Below are 21,082 nucleotides of genomic sequence, written 5' to 3' on the forward strand. Positions count from 1 at the left end.
AAAACTTTTGACAAAGTCCAGCAGCCCTTCATGTTAAAAGTCTTGGAGAGGTCAGGGATACAGGTGCATGTAAACACTTTTGTGCTAGTCCACAATTTTTATTTTTCTGCAAACCCATCTGAAGAAGCAATCCTGCCAGTACAAAAAGTTCTTATGTACTTTCAATTCCATGACACTGTTTAATACCTTGGCTGTGCTAAGTATTATTTAGCCATGTGAATCCTCTTGGAGACCTGAAGCCCACATCATTTTACAAGTCTCTAAAGAATATGTACAGGGTGACACTTCAAATTTAGACCCCAAGCATAGGATTACAAATTAGGCCAATTTCCCAGCGCTTTGGAAATCAGACTGTTGTATGTTGTGTATGAAATGGGGGTTGCCCAAGAGGCACCTGTGCTTGAAGACTTGGCCCTTGTTTGTTGGCACTATTATAGAAGATGATGGAACTTTTAATGGACAGAGCACCAATAAACAAAGTGGGTCCCTGGGATAGGCCTTGAGGATTAGCAGACTAGCTCTGCTTCCTGTCTTTTTCTGCTTCCTGCTCCTATGCCTTCCCAGCTCTCAGGGGCCTTGTGCCCTTCTTAAACTGTGAGCTAAAACACACACTTCCCTCCTTGTTTCTTACCAGGTCAGGAAATGATGAAAAGTATTAACACAAAGATTAAAAAAATATACACTGCATCTCTAAGCATTCTCAGGCACATTAGGAACTGCCCACAAGGGTTAGGTTGGTAATCTGGAAGCCATCCTTTATTTTTCTACAGCATCCTAGACACCTAGAGAGATTTCCAGATAGAGGAAAATCTATGGTACACATGGCAGAAACTGGGAATGCAGTGTCCACAGAGAATACTGTTACATGCATACTTTTTTACTTTTATTTAGTTTTAGTGTATGTATGTCTATGTGTCTGTGTGTGCTTGTGTGTATGTGTATATTTGTATGTATGTGTGTATATCTATACTTGTATGTGTTTGTGTGTGCCTGTGTTTGTGTATCTGTATGTATGTTTGTGTGTGTTTGTATCTGTATGTCTGTGTGTGTTTGCACAATTATCTCTGTGTGCATATGTTTGTGTGTGTCTGTGTGTGTGTATGTGCCTGTCTCTGTGGGTGTAGAGTGCACAGGTGCCACAGTGTGCAATGGTGATGAGAGCACAACTTAGAGATGATTCTCTCCTTCCAGCGCAACATCTCATCAGCCAACACAGCCACTTCTCGTAGCGCATACAAGAACCTGCTAAAGGTGCAGCTAAAGTGTCCTGATGCTTTCATCAGCTGAAACTCAAAGCTCATCCATGACAGAGTCTGTCCTGACAACTGCCTCCCTGGGCCAGTTTGAAATTTATTTTGGCCTGCTAGTGCTAGCCATAAATAACTCACGCGTTTCTTGGATTAGATGGGCGAATAACAACTTAAATAAATGCAGGCGTGGTGCTGCATGCCTTTAGTCTCAGTACTGGGAAGATAGAGGTGTGGACATCTCTAACACACACAAACGGCTCAATTGAGCCAATTGGATGGCTCAATTATAATAATTTTGGTAAAAATAAATCTTTACTTTCCTTGTTGAGACTTCTTGTAGTGTGAGACCTTTAAATTATAGAGCACAAATAAAATGACTTGTATAGATTTAATTATGCAAATATCTGAAATTCTCTTATTCTTTATCCCTCACATCAAGTTCTGGTGCTTAATGGGTCCAAGCACTTGGGACTCAGAATAAAAAGGCAGCTACAGGGGCTGCGGAAATGGCTCACTGGTTCAGAACACTGGCTGCTCTTCCAGAGCTCCTGGTTCAACTCCTAACACCCACATGGCAACTCACAACTGTCTGTAGCTCCAGTTTCAGGATATCTGATACACACATTATTTACATGCAGCAAAAACAGCAGAGTACATAAAATAAAAATATTTTTTAACGGTAGCCACAATTAATATCTAATGTCAACAGATATATGGAGAAACTATCTGGGGCTGTCTTTTTTGAACTTTTTTTTATACCTTTTTTGACATATATAAACATTATAATTCATTTGATATGTATATTTAAAATTATGTTAAAAAGCAAAACCAATTCAATAACATATTGACCCATTTGAAGTTCGGCAAATTTACTGAGTCGTTCAATTACCAAAATCCAAATTTTGAACATTTCTCTCACTCTAGTAACATTAATACCCATTACTAAGACTTTGATCTACTTAACGATTTTGAGAGGAGTGTCTCAAAATCAGTGTCTCACTATATAGATGGGACTCACTATCTAGACCAGGCTGGCCTGGAAATTACTATCTACATGCTATTTAGACCAGGCCTCAAACTCACAAAAATCTATTTGTCTCTGCGTCCTGAGTGTAAAAACTAAAAGGCATGCATTACCATTCCTAGCTTTTATATGTGAGTTAGTAAGGGTGTAACATGTGTGTGGTATGTGAAGAGAGCAGGAGAGGTGATTGGATCACCTTGAGCTCTGTTATAGCTTTTATGAGCCTCCAGGTGTGGGTGTTGGGAACTGAACTTGGCCCTCTGGAAGAGCAGAAAGTGTTCTTGACCACTGGGCCATTTCACCATCCCCTTTAATGTTTTGGTTTGTATGACATACTTTAAAGCTAAGAAATATGAACTTTATATTGTTTATTTTCTCTCAACCTTTATCAAGATATTTTCAAATGCATATTTTGGTGCTGGCAAGATGATTCAGTGCATACAGGTTTCTGGTGCCAACCCTGACAACCTGAGTTTTAATCCCTGAGTCCCATATAGTGAAAGGAGAAAATCAACTCTGTCAAGTTGTTCTTTGATGTCCATATATGTGGATGGAACATATGCATCCACATGCATACAAACATATATGTATACATACACAAATACATGTAAAATTAATGTACATTTTAAAAGCACAACTAAAAAATTCGATTACCTTTCCTTTCTGCTAGGAAAACAAGAATCAATAAAATCATTTTTTAACAGTTGTTGATTTGAAGGTAAGGGCATATGCATGTACACAAGTACATGTAGAAGTCCTCATACAACTCCCTGGAACCAGTTCTCTCCTTCCACCATGTGAGTCCCAAGGTTGCCATGCCTGGCACCAAGTACCTTTACCCACTGGACCAACTTGCTGCCCCAGTAAAACTTTTCAAGCAACTAGGGAACATGGAAATATCATGTGAAGCTGGTCCCTTGCCTCATTATTTTAGCTCTTCTGAGAACGTTTAAAATAATAAGCCGGGTTGTAGGAGGATAACCCTCCATGGAAACTATGTGAGCCAGGATAATTTGAATAATTTTCTAGCCAGGATAATTTCACTCAAGCTCAGACCTGCTCAAGTTGAAAGCAGGTGGGAAAATTTGCCAGCCATAGTTTGAATCTATTTATGAGTAACTTTGAGTGAAACAACATCTGCCCAGGAAAATCTTTATGTTTCCAAACCTCAGCCCAAGTCAAAGTAGTGACCCTGCCCTTGTCTACAAAGCCATTGCAGCCAAATGTCCTTTTTCTCTGGAATTCTGCTGAAGTTTACAAACAATCCTCAGATGAGAAAATGACAATGGCTAATGTTGATGAAGACAATCTTCTGAAGCATTTTGAAGGTTATTCTTTAGATTAATGACCTGCTTCCTGAGAGTCTGGAACAAACACACATAGTGTAGAAAAATGGCCTGTGTTGTTAGTTACAAAAACTCTTCTTTGAACTTTAACAGTCTATTTTTTTTACAGTATCAGCAAATGCCAAGGTCAAAGTAGAGGAAACAACGTTCAGATGGTTAGATGTCCAGGCAAGAGTGGCAGAGGAAGTTAACAGAAAAACTAAAAGTACACCCCAGAGCCTGTGGCCCCGGCCACGAGTCTTCAGTAAAATAGTCCTTTGTCGCTCTTCCTATTCTTTTAATTTTTTATTAATTATAATTTATTCACTTTGTATCCCAGCTATAGCCCCCTCCCTTGTCCCCTCCCAATCCCAGCCTTCCTCCCTCTTCTGCTCCTATGCCCCTCCCCCAGTCCACTGATAGGGGAGTTCCTCCTCCCCTTCCATCTGACCCTAGCTTATCAGGTCTCATCAGGACTGTCTTCATTGCCTTCCTCTGTGGCCTGGTAAGGCTGCTTCCCAATCAGAGGGAGGTGATCAAAGAGCCAGCCACTGAGTTCATGTCAGAGACAGTCCCTGTTCCCATTACTAGGGATCCCACTTGGATACTGAACTGCCATGGGCTACATCTGCAGGGGTTCTAGATTATCTCCATGCATGGTCCTTGGTTAGAGTATCAGTCTCAGAAAAGATCCCTGGGCCCAGATTTTTTTTTCTCTCTCTCTCCTTGTGGAGCTCCTGTTCCCTCCAGGTCTTTCTATCTCCCCCTTCTTTCATAAGATTCCCTGCTCTGCCCAAAGTTTGGCTGTGAGTCTCAGCATCTGGTTTAATAGCCTACAGGGTAGTCTTTCAGTGGCTCTCTGTGGTAGGCTCCTGTCCTGTTCCCTGTTTTCACTCTCTTCTGATGTCCATCCTGTTTGTCTTTCTGAATGAAGATTGATCATCTTACCCAGGGTCCTCCTTCTTGTTTAGCTTCTTTAGGTGTGGAGAGCTGCTTGTTTATCAGGCTGCTTTGTTATTGAGCTCTCAGCAAAAAACATGTTTCACCCTGGCCTGCACTTGGAGACAGGGATAGGAAGTTCACTTCCTTTTCTTTGTATGAGGATCACATGGACAGGTGGTCGAGGGAAACAAGTTTGACTTCTCTATGAACCCCCTTCATTGTATTGAGGTGCTTTGCTCTGACTATAAAAACGGACTGTGGAATAAACAGGTGTGGCAGTTTATACTGGCAGCCCTTGTGAACAGCTCTCATGTATAGTCTGTTGCTTTTTTTTGTTTTGTTTTGTTTTGTTTTGTTTTGTTTTTAGTCCTCACTCTGCACTCAAGAACTGTTTTATTCTGCCAGTGAGCCCTGGTACTTAGGTGTACAGATTTTAGTATGTTTATCCTATATTATATTTCTAATATCCACTTATAAGTAATATCCACTTATAAGTGAGTATATACCCTATGTGTCTTTCTGCTTCTGGGATACCTCACTCTGGTTGATCTTTTCTAGTTCTCACCATTTGCCTACAAATTTCATGATTTCCTTGTTTTTTATTGCTGAGTAGTATTCCATTGTGTAAATATGCCACAATTTCTGCATCCATTCCTCCATTGAGGGACATCTGGGTTGTTTTCAGATTCTGGCTATGTCCTTGTTGTATATTTGAGCATATTTTGGATATATGCCTAGGAGTGGTATAGCTGGATCTTGAGGTAGCACTATTCCTAATTTTCTGAAAAAGTGCCACATTGATCTTCAAAGTGGTTGTACAAGTTTACATTCCCACCAGCAATGTAGGAGGGTTCCTCTTTCTCCACATCTTCTCCAGCATGTGCTGTCACTTGAGTTTTTGATCTTAGCCATTCTGATGGGTGTAAGATAAAATCTCAGGGTCGTTTTGATTTGCATCTCCCTGATGACTAAAGATGTTGAACATTTCTCTTCCTATTATTACATCATCTGCAGCCAAGGATTTGGTGGTTTGGTTTCTGTAGTCATCTGCATACAAGATGTATCGGTGAAAAAAAAATAACCAGACACAGTGGCTATGCCAATGTCCCAGCTGCTGGAGGTGAAGGAGCTAAGGCAGGAAGACCCTTTGAGTGTTATTTATAGCAAATTAATATTACCATCAAATAGTCTAAGCCTTTGAACTGCTAATATTTTCCTGTTAATGTGTCATACATCTCAAAACTCACCACATTTAAGATGTTCAAAGGCATGTTACATAATAGTCATTACTGTCACTTACTGAATCATCAGTGGCCACCAGTGCTTTCATCTGATAGTAGTTTTTTTCTTGACTTGTTATAATTCAGCATATTCTAGGCAATAGAATAGTTTAACTGTCAAAATATACTACTGCATTCTCACAGTGAATGATATTTTTAAGTATCATCATCACTAAATTCTAGTGATAGTATGACCTCATCAGAATCATCACTCCATACCAGCTTCTGATAACACATAAAAACTAAAGAGCCAGAACTCTGCCGGTGCGGCATTTAATATCTGGTGCAAAGCCATGCCTGACACCCTGAAATTCATCCCCATACTCACAAGTTGTCCTGTGACATCCCATGTGCCAATGATATGCATGCCTACAAAAACATGCACAAGCTACATGCATCAAAATGTTTGAAGGGCTGAAGAGCCTCCCCTGGTTATGAGTGACAGCCACTCAAACACTTTGACATTTATATCTAGTTTTCCAGTATGTTTTTGTCACCTAAAGCAATCAGAAAAAAATTAACTATAAAAAAAGGAAAAAAAAAGCAACATCTCTAGCTTTGCTAAAAAAGTGCTGACCTTAAAGATATTGTTTGCTAAAAATATATGGCTTGGAAACAACTTATATGGCATTATATCCAATATCTCATTCCACTTCCAAGTTATTGTGCACCTGTGCGTCCTTACAAGAAAACTTATAACTATAGGATTTCCTTTTTGAATCTTGTCCAGTATTCCTCCCCTCATGCTATTTTATCTAGACTCAGTCATTACTGTGAGAATATCTCCCTAAGCTAGAGAAAACTGCTTTGACCCTTCTGTACTCATAGGACCACAGCATGTGACTTTGGAGAATCTGTAATGAAAAAGAAGTACTGCTCATTGCTTGTTTTCTGGTACTGAAAATTTTATTTCTTGAGAGTGCTATCCCAACAAATCATTTAAGAACAAAGTAACACAGAGGGGCTAGACCCATGAATTCCATGTGATGTGGACAGCAGTGGAGAATAAGGAGGGACAGAGGTGGCTGAACTCCATACACAGTTCCCTCTGTGTGGACCTCTCTTCCTGGTTGGTTGGAACAGATAGGGTGGACCCTGACAAGAACATTAGAACTCCCACTCAACTTCAAGGATCTTTTGAGGCTAGCCTTAGCCTACCTCCTCCATCCAAAACCAGCCTCACTCTCTCACTTACCTGTATCACTCAGGTGCCCTTGTCACACTCAGAGCCAGCAGCATCTCTTGATAGACACCCTCCTTTTACGCTGTGTATCATGATTGGCACTGTAATTGTCAGGGATGGACATGACACTGAGGAGTTTATGTACAGGATGTGGGCAGGTGCCTTGCTTCTCCTCTCCTCTTCCTCTTCATTCTCCTCCACGTCCTCCTCATCTCATCCTCCTCCTTGTCCTCATCCTCTTCTTCCTCTCTCTCCTCCCCTTCCTCTCTCTCCCCTTCCTCCTTCCCTCCCTCTCTGTGTGTGTGTGCGTGTGTGTGTGTGTGTGTGTGTGTGTGAGAGAGAGAGAGAGAGAGAGAGAGAGAGAGAGAGAAAGAAAGAGAGACAGACAGAGAGTGTATGGTCCCAGTGTGCATGTGTGTGAAGGTACTGTCACACCTACAGGATCTTCAAGAATCCAACTTTAGTCAGAAAACTGTTGTCACTTTCCTCCTAACTATGGCCCACTGAGTCACACAGCACTTCCTCAGAGTGGCAGAGGCTCTGTGGTCCTTTCATGCCCTGCCTGCCACAGCACTGACACTCCTGACTACGCTCACAGCCTTTATAGGTTATAGTCATGAACACCCTCAAGGATGGACACTGCTACTCAATGTCAGCAGCCTCTCCTACTCCAGAAACACTAGCAGCAGCCTTGCACAAAAACCTCAAAGTTAAGGCGAGACAGCAACAGCAAACTAAACCAGAGCACAAGGAAGACAGCCCTTTACCATATCCACCTGCACCATAGGACCATCCATAACCTTTTTGGAGTTTTGTAGAATAATGTTTCAGTGAAAATAAGGAATGGTAGCAGTGACAGATACAACAGGTATCAAGCAGGTAACAAGCAGTAGCCGTGACCCTAGCCTTAAAGGCTCAATTAGTGCCACACAGGTTCATAGCATCTGTGACTTAGCATAAAGCTGGGGAAAGACCAACCCCAGATCACATAGCTCATTCGCATGACTCACAAAGAGCATAGAATGAGCTACAAATATTCAGACCTCCTGAACTAAAAATCTGGCTATATGGGATGCATAATAGAGTAATCACAGGGGACACATTCGTGTCATTCTATAACATTTTTATTAGAAGCCTCTTTACTTCAGTTCCTGGCCTCTCAGAATGTTTCAATACTGTGCCTCAAAAAGTGGGAATTTAAAATTCCATTCCTTGAGGTGAAATGTAGTTCAGGAATGCACTAAATATCTTAGCATGCACACTGCATTTATTCAATTCCCCAGCATCACAAAAGTTCAGGAAATGAGCAAAGAAACAACCAACCTTATATCAGCACTCAGGAGGCTAGTACAGAAGAAGAAACTGAATCCAGGATTTTGGACACAGCTAGGAAATATTCTACCACTGAGCTCTCAGCCTCTAATTTTTAAAAATTGTGTTTTTGTCTGGTGAGTATATGTGTGAGCATGATTGCTGCAGTGTGTGTATGGAAGTCAGAGAATAACCCAGAGGTCACTCCTAGCATGTGTGTTCCAGGGGCCAAACTTGGGCCATCAGGCTTGAAGGCAAGGCCTTTAACTTACTGAGTTACCTCACTGATCCAAAACAGTCTTTAAGAAAAAAAAAGTTCTGAATTTTTTTTCTCTTCATCCTCTTAAAAATTAAGACCACCTTAGAAATAATATGAGCTCATTTTATTCGAGCAAGCATAATCAAATATAACAAAGCACAGTTTCTTTACTCCTTCATCATTTTCTGTCACTGACAGAATTACGTATGTGAAAAAATTAAGACCTTGAAGACTCTTAAATGCCATATTTAAGCTGGCATACAGTAGTATTGTACTGAAACTGGTTTGTGGGGCAGAGAACATATTTCAGTTGAATGCCTGGTTAGCATGTGTGGGATTCTGACACACACAATATTTGTATTAAAAATATTTTAGCACCTAGAATAAGCTAGGTGTAGTGACATGTGCTTATAATTCCAGCACTCAGGGAACTGAAGCAGAAGAACCATATGAGTTTGAGGCCAATTTGAGCTAGCCAGCAAGTACCAGGCCAGACAGAGGCTAACAGAAAAGACCCTGTCTCAAATACATGGAGTGCATACATGAGAAAATAGTTTATGTAGAAAAAGTCACAAAGTGTAAAAATAAAAATTAAGATACACTGTGGCTCACAAGACTTACGGCTCAGTAAGATTAAGGATTATTCTTTCTTCTGGAAACACTGACAGCACCTTCCAGAACTACAAAAGCTACCCAGTAGGAATGAAGCTTCTGGGTCAGTAACAACATCCATGTTGCATGACTAAAAGTGTATGGAGTCTGCAGAAAAGGGGTCATGTTCTGGAGGGTAACCAAGAGGATTGGCAATAACCAATAATGTTTAGGAATTTATGAGACCTCACTGGCCAACAACTCCAAAAGAAGAGGCCCATTCATGGCAGTGGACTTTTTGTTTATTGTTTGGTGAAAACATGCCCACTGGTGTAAGAGTCACAGGAATGTCATGGAGTAACCGACCATTTTATGGCTAGATTTAAGGCCTGCTTCCTAACACAAAACCTATACCTGGGACTGTTACTATGGCTAGGAGCCTGGACCAAGAAAGCCCATGGTCCATAAAGAAGAACCTACTGCTATTACTCTGCTAAATGTTCATAGTAGTAAACAAAATTCTAGCAGCTTATCATTACACTCATAAATTAGTGCATCTCTCAATCCTCATCAGATAAACATCTTTTTATAGTAGATGGAGATTAACACAGAGACAATTGGTCAAGATGCAGAGAATGACACACTTCAGAATTCTCAGCCCTTAATAGAACACACATATACACCATATACATCACATCCTTTTCTCCCAAGGCTCAGGGGAAGAGGGCATGGAAAGATTTTAAAAGATAGAGGTGGTGACAGATAATTTGTAAAGACATGTTTTCTAGACACAGAAGGCAAGTTGCACATATGAATTCATAGTGGTTGTAACTATTTAAACATGTCCTGTACAATTTCAACCCAGGCAAAATTTCCAGAATGGAGAGGGGAGGTGAACACAGAGTCTCATCCCTAGCTATGGATAATAAGTAGCTGCCGGGATATCGAGAGTAAGTTTTCTTTAATGATATGGTCCCTAGTAGGTTAACCATGTTCCAATGAGAGGTCACACACTAAAGAGTGTCTGAGCAAGCTGGAGATATTGCTCAGTAGTTAAGAGCACTGGCTGATCTTTCAGAGGACCTGGGTTATGGCAGCTTGTAACTATCTACAACTCCAGTTCTAAAGAACCCAATGCCCTCTTCTGGCCTCCAAAGTCACTGCATGCACATGTGTGGGACACAAACATACATACTCATGTGCAGGCAAAACACCCACATACATAAAATAAAAATAAAGGTTAAAAGTTTTTGCTTGTTTGCTTGCTTGCTTGCTTCTTTGTTTTTGAGACAGTTTCTATGTGCAGCCCTGGCAATCCTGGATCTCACTCTGTAGATCAGACTGGTTTGAACTCAAGAGATCCACCTGCCTCTGCCTCCAAAATGCTAAGATTAAAGGTGTGCACCACCATCATCCACCTTCAAAATTCTTTTTTAAAAAAGCATATGGTACACAAACTATAATTTATAGATTTTTTTAAGGACACAAAGTTGGGTGGGTAAAAAGGTGGGGAGTGGATCTAAAAAGAATTAGGGGCAGGTGTAAATATGACCAAAATATATCCCATGTATAACACACACACACCATTCATAATCTCATCTGTGTCCTTAAGAATTCTGTGTTAGTTTTAATTATCAATTTGATCTAGAGGCCAACAGAAGATATTAGAAGGAAAACTTCAATCCAACAAGCTCAACTACATCCAAGAAAATGCAGGGTAAAGATACCATCACATCAAAAAACCAAAAGAAAATGAGCACACAAACACAATCACCACCAACTCCACTATAAAAAGAACTAACAATCATTGGTCAATAATATCTATTAATATCAATGGTCTCAACTCTCCAATAGAAAGACATGGACTACCAGACTGGTTGCAGAAACAGGAGCCAACATTCTGTTGCATTCAAGAAACACACCTCTGCAACAAAGATAGATACTGCCTCAGAGTAAAGGGCTAGAAAAAGGTTTTCCAAGCAAATGGACCCAAGAAGCAAGCTGGAGTAGCTATCCTAATATTTAATAGATGGAGAGGGATGCTCCATTCTCATCAAAGGAAAAATCAACCAGGATGACATCACAATCCTGAACATCTATGCATCAAACAAAAGGTTCCTGCATTTGTCAAAGAAATATTAGTAAAGTTTAAATTACACATCAATACCCCAAAACATCTTACTAGTGGGAGACTTCAACACTCCACTCTCACCAAGAGACAGATCATTGAGACAGAAACTAAACAAAGAAATAATGACACAGAGGTACTAAATCAAATGGACTTAATAGATGTCCACAGGACCTTTCACCCAAACACAAAAGAGTATACCTTCTTCTCAGCACCTCATGGGACCTTCTCTAAAACTGACCATATAATTGGGCACAAAGCAAGCTTCAACAGATACAAAAAGATTGAAATAATCCTTTGTATCATATTAGACCACCATCGTCTAAAACTAGACCTCAACAATAACAGAAATAACAAAAAGCCTACACACACATGGAAACTGAACAACTCTCTGCTCAATGACAACTGGGTCAGGGAGGAAACAAATTAAAGACTTCCTAAAATTCAATGAAAATGAAGGTACGACTTAATGAAAGCAGTGCTAAGCAGGAAGTTCAAAGCACTAAGAGCCTTCATAAAGAAATTCGAGACATCTCATACAAACAACTTAATGGCACACCTGAAAGCACTAGGAAAAAAAGACACAGACACACCCAAGAGGAGTAGATGATTGGAAATAATCAAATTCAGGGCTGAAATCAATAAATCAGAAAAAAGAGAATAATTCAAAGAATCAATGAAACCAAGAGGTGGTTCTTTGAGAAAATCAACAAGACAGACAAACCCTTAGCCAAACTAACTAAAAGGGAGAGGGACACTGTCCAAATCAACAAAATCAGAAATAAAAAGAGGGACATAAAAATAGACATAGAGGAAATCCAAAGAATCATTAAGTCCTACTTCAAAAGCCTATATGCAATAAAATTTGAAAATGTAAATGAAATAGACAATTTTCTTAACATTGTAGAGAAAGGGGAACCCTCCTCCATTGCTGGTGGGAATGTAACCTTGTACAACCCACTTTGGAAATCAATCTGGCATTTCTCAGAAAATTAGGAATAGTGTTATCTCAAGATCCAGCCACAGCACTCCTAGGCATATGCCCAAAAGATGCCCCACCATTCAATAAGGACATTTGCTCAACTAAGTTCATAGCAGCTTTATTTGTAATAGCCAGAATCTGAAAACAACCTAATGTACCTCAACCGAGGAATGGATGCAGAAATTGTGGTACATTTACACAATGGAGTATTACTCAGCAATTAAAAACAAAGAAACCATGAAATTTACAGGCAAATGGGTGGAACTAGAAAAGAGCATCCTGAGTGAGGTAACCCAGAAGCAGAAAGACACATATGGTATATACTCACTTAGGAGTGGATATTAGCCATATAATATAGGAACATACTAAACTCTAGTCTTAAAGAAGCTAAACAAGAAGTACCCTAGGGAAGAGCCTGAAACCTCAGAAGGGCAAACAGGACAGACATCAGAAGTAGGAAAAGACAAGGAACAGGACAGGAACCTTCCACATTCTCTGAAAGACTCTACCCACCAGGGTATTGAAGATACTGAGACTCATAGCCAAACTTTGGGCAAGAGTGCAGGAAATATTATGGAAGAAGAGGGAGGTAGAAAGACCTGGAGGGGACAGGAACTCCACAAGGAGACCTACAGAGCCATAAAACCTGGGCCCAGGGGGGCTTGCAGACACTGATCCAAATACCTTGCATAGAGAGGACCTAGACGCCCTGTTCAGAGAAAGCCCATAGACTGCTCAGTTTCCAGGTGGGTTCCCTAGTAAAGGGATCAGGTGCTGTCTCTGACATGGACTCAGTGGGCTGGCTCTTTGTTCACCTCCCTCTGGGGTGTGCAGCCTTGCCAAGCCAGAAAATGATGCAGCTAGCCCTGATAAGACCTTATAGGCTAGGGTGAAATGGAAGGGGAAGAGGGCCTCCCCTATCATTGGGCTAGGGGAGGGGCATAGGAGGAAAAGGGAGGGAGGGTGCAACTAGGAGAAGATAAGGGAGGGCGCTACAGCAGGGATACAAAGTGAATAAATTGTAATTAATTAATTAAAATCACCTGGGAGGAGAGTATCACTGAGAGATTATTTAGGTTCAGATGGCCTGTAGACATATCTCTAGGGGATGGTCTTGACTACCTTAACTGATAGAGAAAGACCCAGCCTCAAGTGGGCTGCATGGTCCCGTAGTTTGTTCCCTGTATCAGAGTAAAAAAAAAAAAAAAAAAAAAAAAAAAAAAAAAAAACTTGGCATGAGATACACATGAGCTTAATTCTTTCTGCTCTTGACTGGAGTTCCTGCCACCTTGCCTTCTCTGCTATGATGGGCTGTAGCTTGGAACTGTGAGCTAAAACAAACTCCCGAGTTTTTGTCAGGTTATTTTATCACAGCAGAAATGAAACTGGGACAGAAACCAAGAGCAAGAACGTGGAATTGCTACTGCAGCAAACTTGACCATACGGCTTTTAAGCTCTGGAACTGTCAGAGACAGGTGGAGGAAGCATTTGGTGTGTTGGACTAGAAAAGCCATTAAGTGCTGGAAGAAGAGATTCATGGGCTATTCTCCCGGGAACTTGGAAGACAGTGATGCTGAGAGAAATGCAGGCAGAAGAGGCCTGGTTCATGTAGTTTCCGAGGAGAACAAGGAACTGGAATCATTCCTTGCTATTTTAGACAAAAATCTGGCTTTATTGTCTGTGTTCTGAAAACCTAGTGAAGCTGAATTTAAAGATAATGGACTAGCTTTTGGCAAGGGATAATTTGGGTGGTACAGAATTCAGGCTGGTGCTGCAGAGCCGCTGTAGTGGACGGATAGATCACCACCACTGTAGAGAACCCTTGTTATTTGCACCAATAATGTACTTTCCTCACAGCATACAGACTGATGCAGTTACGATCAAAGGGGGTTCAGCTATGTCCCGAGGTGGCAACAGAACTTGGTAATGCTGTGTGTCATCCCTGTGGTACTGGTTTTGAAGGTATGAAAAATGTGAAATTGAGGGTTTCCTGGGAAGTAGCTGGGGGAAGAGTCACTACGGAAAGGCCCTGAGAGGCGATGGCATAAAGATGTGCCAGTGAAGCCTCAGTTACAGTGGAGATACCGGGATATTAAAGATGACAAGACTGTGGGATGTTCGCCAAGAAGAGATACAGATGCCTTCAAGAGAAGTTATGTGTGGCGCAAGCGGCAGAGCCGGATGGGTGGAGCTGCCAAAGCCCTTGGGAGTCCAGAAGACTGCATTGTGCGCGCCACGTGCTAGGTATGCGTCTGCAAGCTGTGGCGTTCTTCCTGCTGGGTTTTTGGCGGTTGTGGTATGACTTTTCATTTTCTATAGTCCATTATTCCTTCTGCTTGGAATAAGGATGTTTTCTCTATTACATGTAGAAAACAAATAACTTGTTTTTTGTTTTAGAAGAGTTCTCAGTTAAGATAGTTTGAACTTTCAAAGACTTTGGTGACTTTTCAAGTTGGCCTATATTTTACAAGGTAAACGTGAGACTTTGGGTAGAAAATTGGCTAAAAGTAGCATGTTTGCATGTAAAGTTCACAAAGGGTCAAGTTGTGACCATTACTTAGTGTCAATTTGGCCCAATGTAGAATCACCTGGAAAGACAGTCTCAATAAGAGACTGCCTAGATCACACTATACAGTGGACCTGTCTGAGGGGAGCTATCTTGATTGCTTTACTATGGAAGATCCAGCCTGAATATGGCCTCACTATGTCTTGGTTTGGAGCCCTGGACTGTCTGAGTATAAAGTGATCTGAGCAGCAGGAAGCAGGAATTCCTTCTCTCTGCTCTTGACTATAGGTCTCATCTGGCCATTTCAAGTGTCAGCTGCCTTAACTTCCCTGCTATGATGGACACTTAGATAAAACCCTTTCTACTCTAAGTTGCTTTTTGTCAGTATATTCTGTCACAGCAATGGAAACAAAACTAAGATATGAATGATCTCAAAAAAATTTTTTAAACACATTTCATTTGAGTTTCTAGAAACCAGGAGCTACAACAATAAAGCAGAATGAAATCTGATATATCACCGATAGCCAACTAGTGCCACCCATGCTTGCCTCACATGTCAAAACTATTTGGTTTGGGGATATGCAAGAAAAAAAAGTGATGGTTTTAAGAGTCTTTCAGGCACATAGAAGACATTGTACACTGAACATAACAGAGAGTATATGAAGGAAACAGACATGTGGCTGATAAAGAAGGCATCAGGCAATAAAACCGCAGCCATCTACGTCAAATATGATACTGGTGTTCTCAAATGGGGCAAGCACAGTAGTCACATGTGTACAAATACTAGCATAAACGCATTTTCTTGTGTTTTCCCATTATATGAGACTTACCATCATGAAGTACCCAACTAAATTACACAGTCAGATGGTATAATCTCATGATCTCGAATGAGTAATTTGTACAACCCACAACCTAGATTCTAAAACCTTTAAGATTAAAAAAAAAAAAAAAAAGCACAGATACAGGGACAGCTCGGGATTCTACATGACACGGATGTAAACACAGGATATACAATGTTCATGGAAAGCTTCCAGATTACCGCTCACTCTGTTTACTGAGAGACAATAGGCAATGTCTGATGGTTCCATATTGGTAGCAAAGGTTTAGTTTAGGAAATAAATTAGATGAGAAAGAATATGAGTTCCTGTGCATCTCTAAGAGTTCAGTCTAAATCCCAACCCTTTTACACACTCTCTTTAATTTTATGAATCCATACAAGTCATTACTAGTTGCCTATTTAGTACTCTTCTAGACAAAATCTTGTCTCAAACAAACCAAAACCAAGAAAGACAAAAATGTGATGCTGGGAGTGCCTACCTGCTCTAGTCATGATACCTAGAAGAAACCAGCCAGTGCAGCAGGCAGGGGTGGGGAGCAGGCTGGATGAGTGAGTCTCTAGCCAAAATTTCACTGGTAAGTGACTCATGTAAGCAATTCACAGGCTCTCCTGTATGTGGACTTTTTTGCAAGGTAAGAATGTATCCTTACTGTTTATGCTACAGGCCTTGAGTGGGTGAACAGTCCCTAGCCTCTGAAATAACATGATATTTTATAGATTACATACATGCATTCATGTACAAACATCTCCCTATTTTATAAATGAAATCAAGTCTTGTAGGAGTGCTAACTTTACCTCTCTGAATCCTGAAACCTGAGGTGAAATGTAGGTTCTGCACTCATCTGGAGTCCCTCCTCCCAGCACTCCCAGGTCAAAATCAAATTCCACCATGAAGCCTCCTGTTGAATGCCAGCCTGCTTCTCTAACTCTAAAGACAGCTCTGGCTGTCTCACACTTCCACATCTCATCTACCAATTTCTACAACTTTCTTTCCATGTTAACTACTTTTGAGCACTCAACTGCATTACAGTCCCTGGCTGAGGAAGTGTGATGCACTTTTACATCACCTGAGGCCTGGGGTTTTCCTTTCCCATTTCCTTTGTGTTACTGTCTTTTCAACTGACTATAGAAGAAATGGCAGAAATGGAGATAAAAGAAATTCAGAGCTGAGACACTACAGGGAAGGTAATTTAAAATAATCGGTACTTACTACTATGATGGTTAGGATTTTTTATATTTATTTTTATTTTATGTGAATGAGTGTTTTGTCTGCATGTAAGTATGTGAACCACCTGCATGACCAGTTTCCATGGGGGTCCAAAGACAGCATCAGATACCCTGGAGCTGTAAACAGTTTCAAGTGTCATATGGGTGCTGGGAACCAAGCACTGGTCCTTTGCAAGAGCATCAAGTACTCTTAACTGCTGAGCCACCTCTCTAGTCCCATCTCTCTGTGCTGGCTGGTTTTAACTGTCAAATTGACACAATCTAAATCACCGTGGAGAGAGTCACAGTGAAACACTGTCCCGATGAAGTTGACCTGTAGGCATGTCTGTGGGAGGCTACCTTGGTTCTGTTACCAGATCCACCATGGGTAGCACCAACTGCTTGGTTTATATAAATAGGGATTATATAAATGGATTATAGAATAGGGAAAATTTGGGCTGGAGAGAGTGCTCAGGGGTTAAGAGCACTGGCTCTTAACCTTTGGTTTTTCCAAAGGTCCTGAGTTCAGTTCCCAGCAACCACATGTGGCTCATAACCATCTATAGTGAAATCTGATGCCCTCTTTTGTTGTGCAGGAACATATGCAGGCAAAATCCTGTATAAATAAAAAATAAATAAATCCTAAAAATAAACAAACCTGTTTTTTAAAAAAATAGGTGAAACGAGCTGAATAAGCATTCATTCTCTCTCTCTCTCTACCTGGTCTTGTTTGTAGATGTGACTAGTTACTTCAAATTCCTGTTGCTTTGACTTCCCAGCTTTGATAAATTATACAACTTGGAATTGTGAACTAAAATAGGCCATTTCTCCCCTAAGTTGTTTTTGTCAGGATATTTTATCATGGCAACAGAAACATAACTAGGACACCTACATTTTGAAAGTTATAGATAAGGCAAAGACATGACAGAAACAGTAACTGGGTACTATGCCAACACCTATTTTTATACTTTTTTATATTTTTATATATTTTTTTATATTTTTATACTTCCATATACTCATTACTGGGTCCACTGAGGAAGGTGGGGCAGATTCTTAACAAATCAGACATCAGCCACAGACAATACAGAGGCTCTAGCTCAGAGTCCACAGTCAGTAATTGCTAGTGAATGAGAGATGACACATCATCATAGCGTTAGGGCTTCGGGCTTATACCTTGAGTCTTTTTATTATGAAAACAGACAAACTGTAGACACTACTAGGAGCACAGCTATCTCAATTGTAATGAATTTCATCTGAATTTTCTTCAGGATATGGCTGGAGAGATGGCTCACATGACTTTACTCTTGAAGAGGACTTGAGTTCAGTGTCCAGAACCCATGTCAAGAGGCACACAAATATTCATAACTCTAGCTTCAGGGGAACAGCTGTTTCTGGCCCCCTTGGAAATCTGCCTTCACATACACATAGACACACACACACAATTAAAAAGAAATAAACCTTTTATAAAAGAATACTTAATCAAACTGGACACTCTGGCCCACGTCTATAATCCAAACACTCAGAAGGCTGAGGAAAGAGGATTGAGTTTAAGGACAGCCTGGACCCACGTAATAAATGCTCATAGCTGCATTCAAAACAAAAAATTGATCCAAGTTGTGAAATTAAAAATTAAATCCTGGGTTGTTTTTTAAAGGTTAACATTCTTGTGGTTGCTAGCAGAGATTCACAATGGAGGGCCATCAGCAGGAATTCTCTAGACCACCTAGGGGAAGCCTCATACAGCACAAAAGCTGACCTTTGACCTCTGCTCCCCACCCCTTTAAAACACTGTTACACACTTTTGTTGCAGCACTGTTGACTGAACATAGTGCGTTGCCCTGAACTCTGCCCCTAGAGCCCTGCAGTTGTCCTTCTAATGAAATGGCCCAGTGTTTGCCAGGCTCGTGACCCAGGGTAGCAGTAAGCTCATACTCGTGGAGCTCATTCCAGACAGTAAAAATGTGTTGTCTCTTTCATTATATAACAGCAAAGCAACATAAACTTCTGCAGGATTACTTGTATTACATGCACAGTAGAAAGTAGTAAATGTTTAGATATTTAAATAAACACCAAATACTACAAAGAGCAACCAACATGGTTCTATTGAAAACTGTCTTCAACTATGGCATTCAAGGACAGCAATACAATATTTTCTTTACAAAGTGACGATTATAAAAATCTATAAATGCACAAATTCATTTCTAGGCTATTCTTCTTGCATAGCCATTTCATCAAGATACGCTTCCTTTCCTTCTTTCCTGAGGTATTTCTGTGGTTTGAATTTATTGTACTGCTGGATGCATTGCCTTTGATCATCCTTTCCTAAAATGATTCTTAAAACCTGCAAAATTTTTATTGCATAGGACACTCTTCATGACAGAGAGACTGGGAACTGCAAATATGTCGCACTGGAACAAGTCTTATAAATATTTCATTTTAAGAATTTGTTACATACATTTTTTTACAGTTTGTCTCTTCTTATAAAAAAAAAAATCGACCTTAGAGGTAAGAGCTAATTAAATACAATGAAGCATTTTAGGAATGTTAGATATTAGAAAGTCAGATGAATGATACAAAGGAAAAAAGCCATAATTCTTGCCGGCTATATATTGTATTGCATTCAAAAGCAACTGTACATGCTGTAATCAGTTCATAGTTAAATATTTCTACTAATCTGTTTTAGGAGAGCAAATGTCTTTCAAGGTCTCAAGTTCCTCTATGAGCTTCTTGTTCTGAACTTCCAGCACTGCAACTCGACTCTCCAGACACTTCACATATTCTTTCTTTCGACGTCGACATTCTTTAGCAGCTTCCCTGGAAAAAGTAGAAGCAGAAGGGCAAACAAAACCTATGTTGCATGCTAATAACAACAAAGCAAACTTGGTAATGTGAGGAAGCTGCGTTGCAGCCTGTGAAACAGTACTCCCAATTCACACCCTAAGCCAGACTGGACTCTTAAGCAAGGGTTAAGTGACCGTCTACAAGTTCACAGGGCCGTTACAGGATGGTGCAGCATCGCCTGCCTCGGTTAGAGTTCACAGCAAACAAGGTCCAAGTCAAACACAGTTACTCTGCTTTATGGCAATAAAGATCTTTGAGGGCCTTGAGTTCCTCAATGAGAGTCTTGTTTTGATTTTCAAGCACAGCCACACGATTTTCAAGACATTTGACATATTCTTTCTTCTTCCTGCGACACTCCCGGGCAGCTTCCCTGGAACCAACACAAGGCAAATAACTACAGGAACAACCTCCACACACAATCCAGAGTGGCTCCATGAACATCTGCCCCTTCACCCCAGTCAAGAGCTGACTGATCTGAGAAAAGTTATACAAAGCCACACAACAAACTGAACAAAGCACATGCCTTGTGTAGAATGACAGATCACTGAAGAGCACTGGCAGCTTTACTCATGGGGCATCAGTGCCAAGATAAGAATGACCCTCTGTGCTCAATAAACAATAACAAGAGGAATACATGCCAGGCAGAATCCCTACTAAGACATTCACAGAGCCTTTCAATCCTCTCAGTTAATTTCTGGTTGTCAAAAAAAAAAAAAGACATGCTCATCACAATGAGAAATTTTACTTGATGAAAATAAAATATCAAATGCCAATATTGAACAGTATTGAACTCTGAGACTAAATCTCAACAGAACAAATCAATCACAATTGCGAGAAACGGTTTTCTGAAAGAAAACACATGATAAATTATAATAACAAATAAACACATACATGTTTATGAACCAGAGTTAATGGACACTGCTTGTGAAAGTTAAAGAGTGGAGTAACGTGACACAAAACTTAACAATGCAGACAATTTAAACCCACAAGTATTAGAATACGACAATTACAATTATGGAAAAGGAAGCTGGCATGGTGATATATGTCTGTATACCTAGCACTTGGGAGGTGGACCCCAAAGAATCAGAAGTACAAATCCAGGGGCTAGAGAGATCCGTGGTTCAGAACACTGGTGCTTTTCCAGAGGACCTGGAAGATTCACTCCTAAGCACCCATATGACGGCTCGCAACTATCTCTAAGTGCAGTCCCAGGGCTTCCGAAAGCCTGGTCTGGTTCTCGCAGCCACCAGGCACATGTGGTGCACAGTACAGACAGTATACAGGCCAACACCCATACAAGGAAAAAATAAAAACAGCAGGTCAGGGCAGCCGCAGCTGCAGCTACTTTAGAAGCACAAGGCTAGTCTGGGATTCAAACACACACATCTCTAAAAATGGAAGCAACTGGCCAACTGC

The 21,082-nt window shown here is 40.6% G+C and overlaps 1 protein-coding gene across 16 annotated transcripts in view; it reads right to left on the reverse strand.

Moving 5' to 3' along the window:
• Positions 1 to 17,985: 17,985 nt before the first annotated feature.
• The window catches only part of Crem (cAMP responsive element modulator), an 83,518-nt gene continuing 80,421 nt past the window's right edge, over positions 17,986 to 21,082 (reverse strand). For 11 of the 16 annotated variants that reach the window (XM_055608548.1, XM_055608550.1, XM_055608545.1 and 8 more), the window contains one exon: positions 17,986 to 20,036. In XM_055608548.1, the coding sequence (XP_055464523.1) occupies positions 19,892 to 20,036 (145 nt within the window). In that variant the 3' untranslated portion in view covers positions 17,986 to 19,891. The remainder of the gene's footprint in view (positions 20,037 to 21,082) is intronic. The other 5 variants (XM_055608553.1, XM_055608551.1, XM_055608546.1 and 2 more) reach the window with 1 other exon arrangement.

Source organism: Psammomys obesus, unplaced genomic scaffold, assembly GCF_907164565.1.
Source record: "Psammomys obesus unplaced genomic scaffold, mPsaObe1.curated_primary_1811, whole genome shotgun sequence".
Taxonomy (NCBI): domain Eukaryota; kingdom Metazoa; phylum Chordata; class Mammalia; order Rodentia; family Muridae; genus Psammomys; species Psammomys obesus.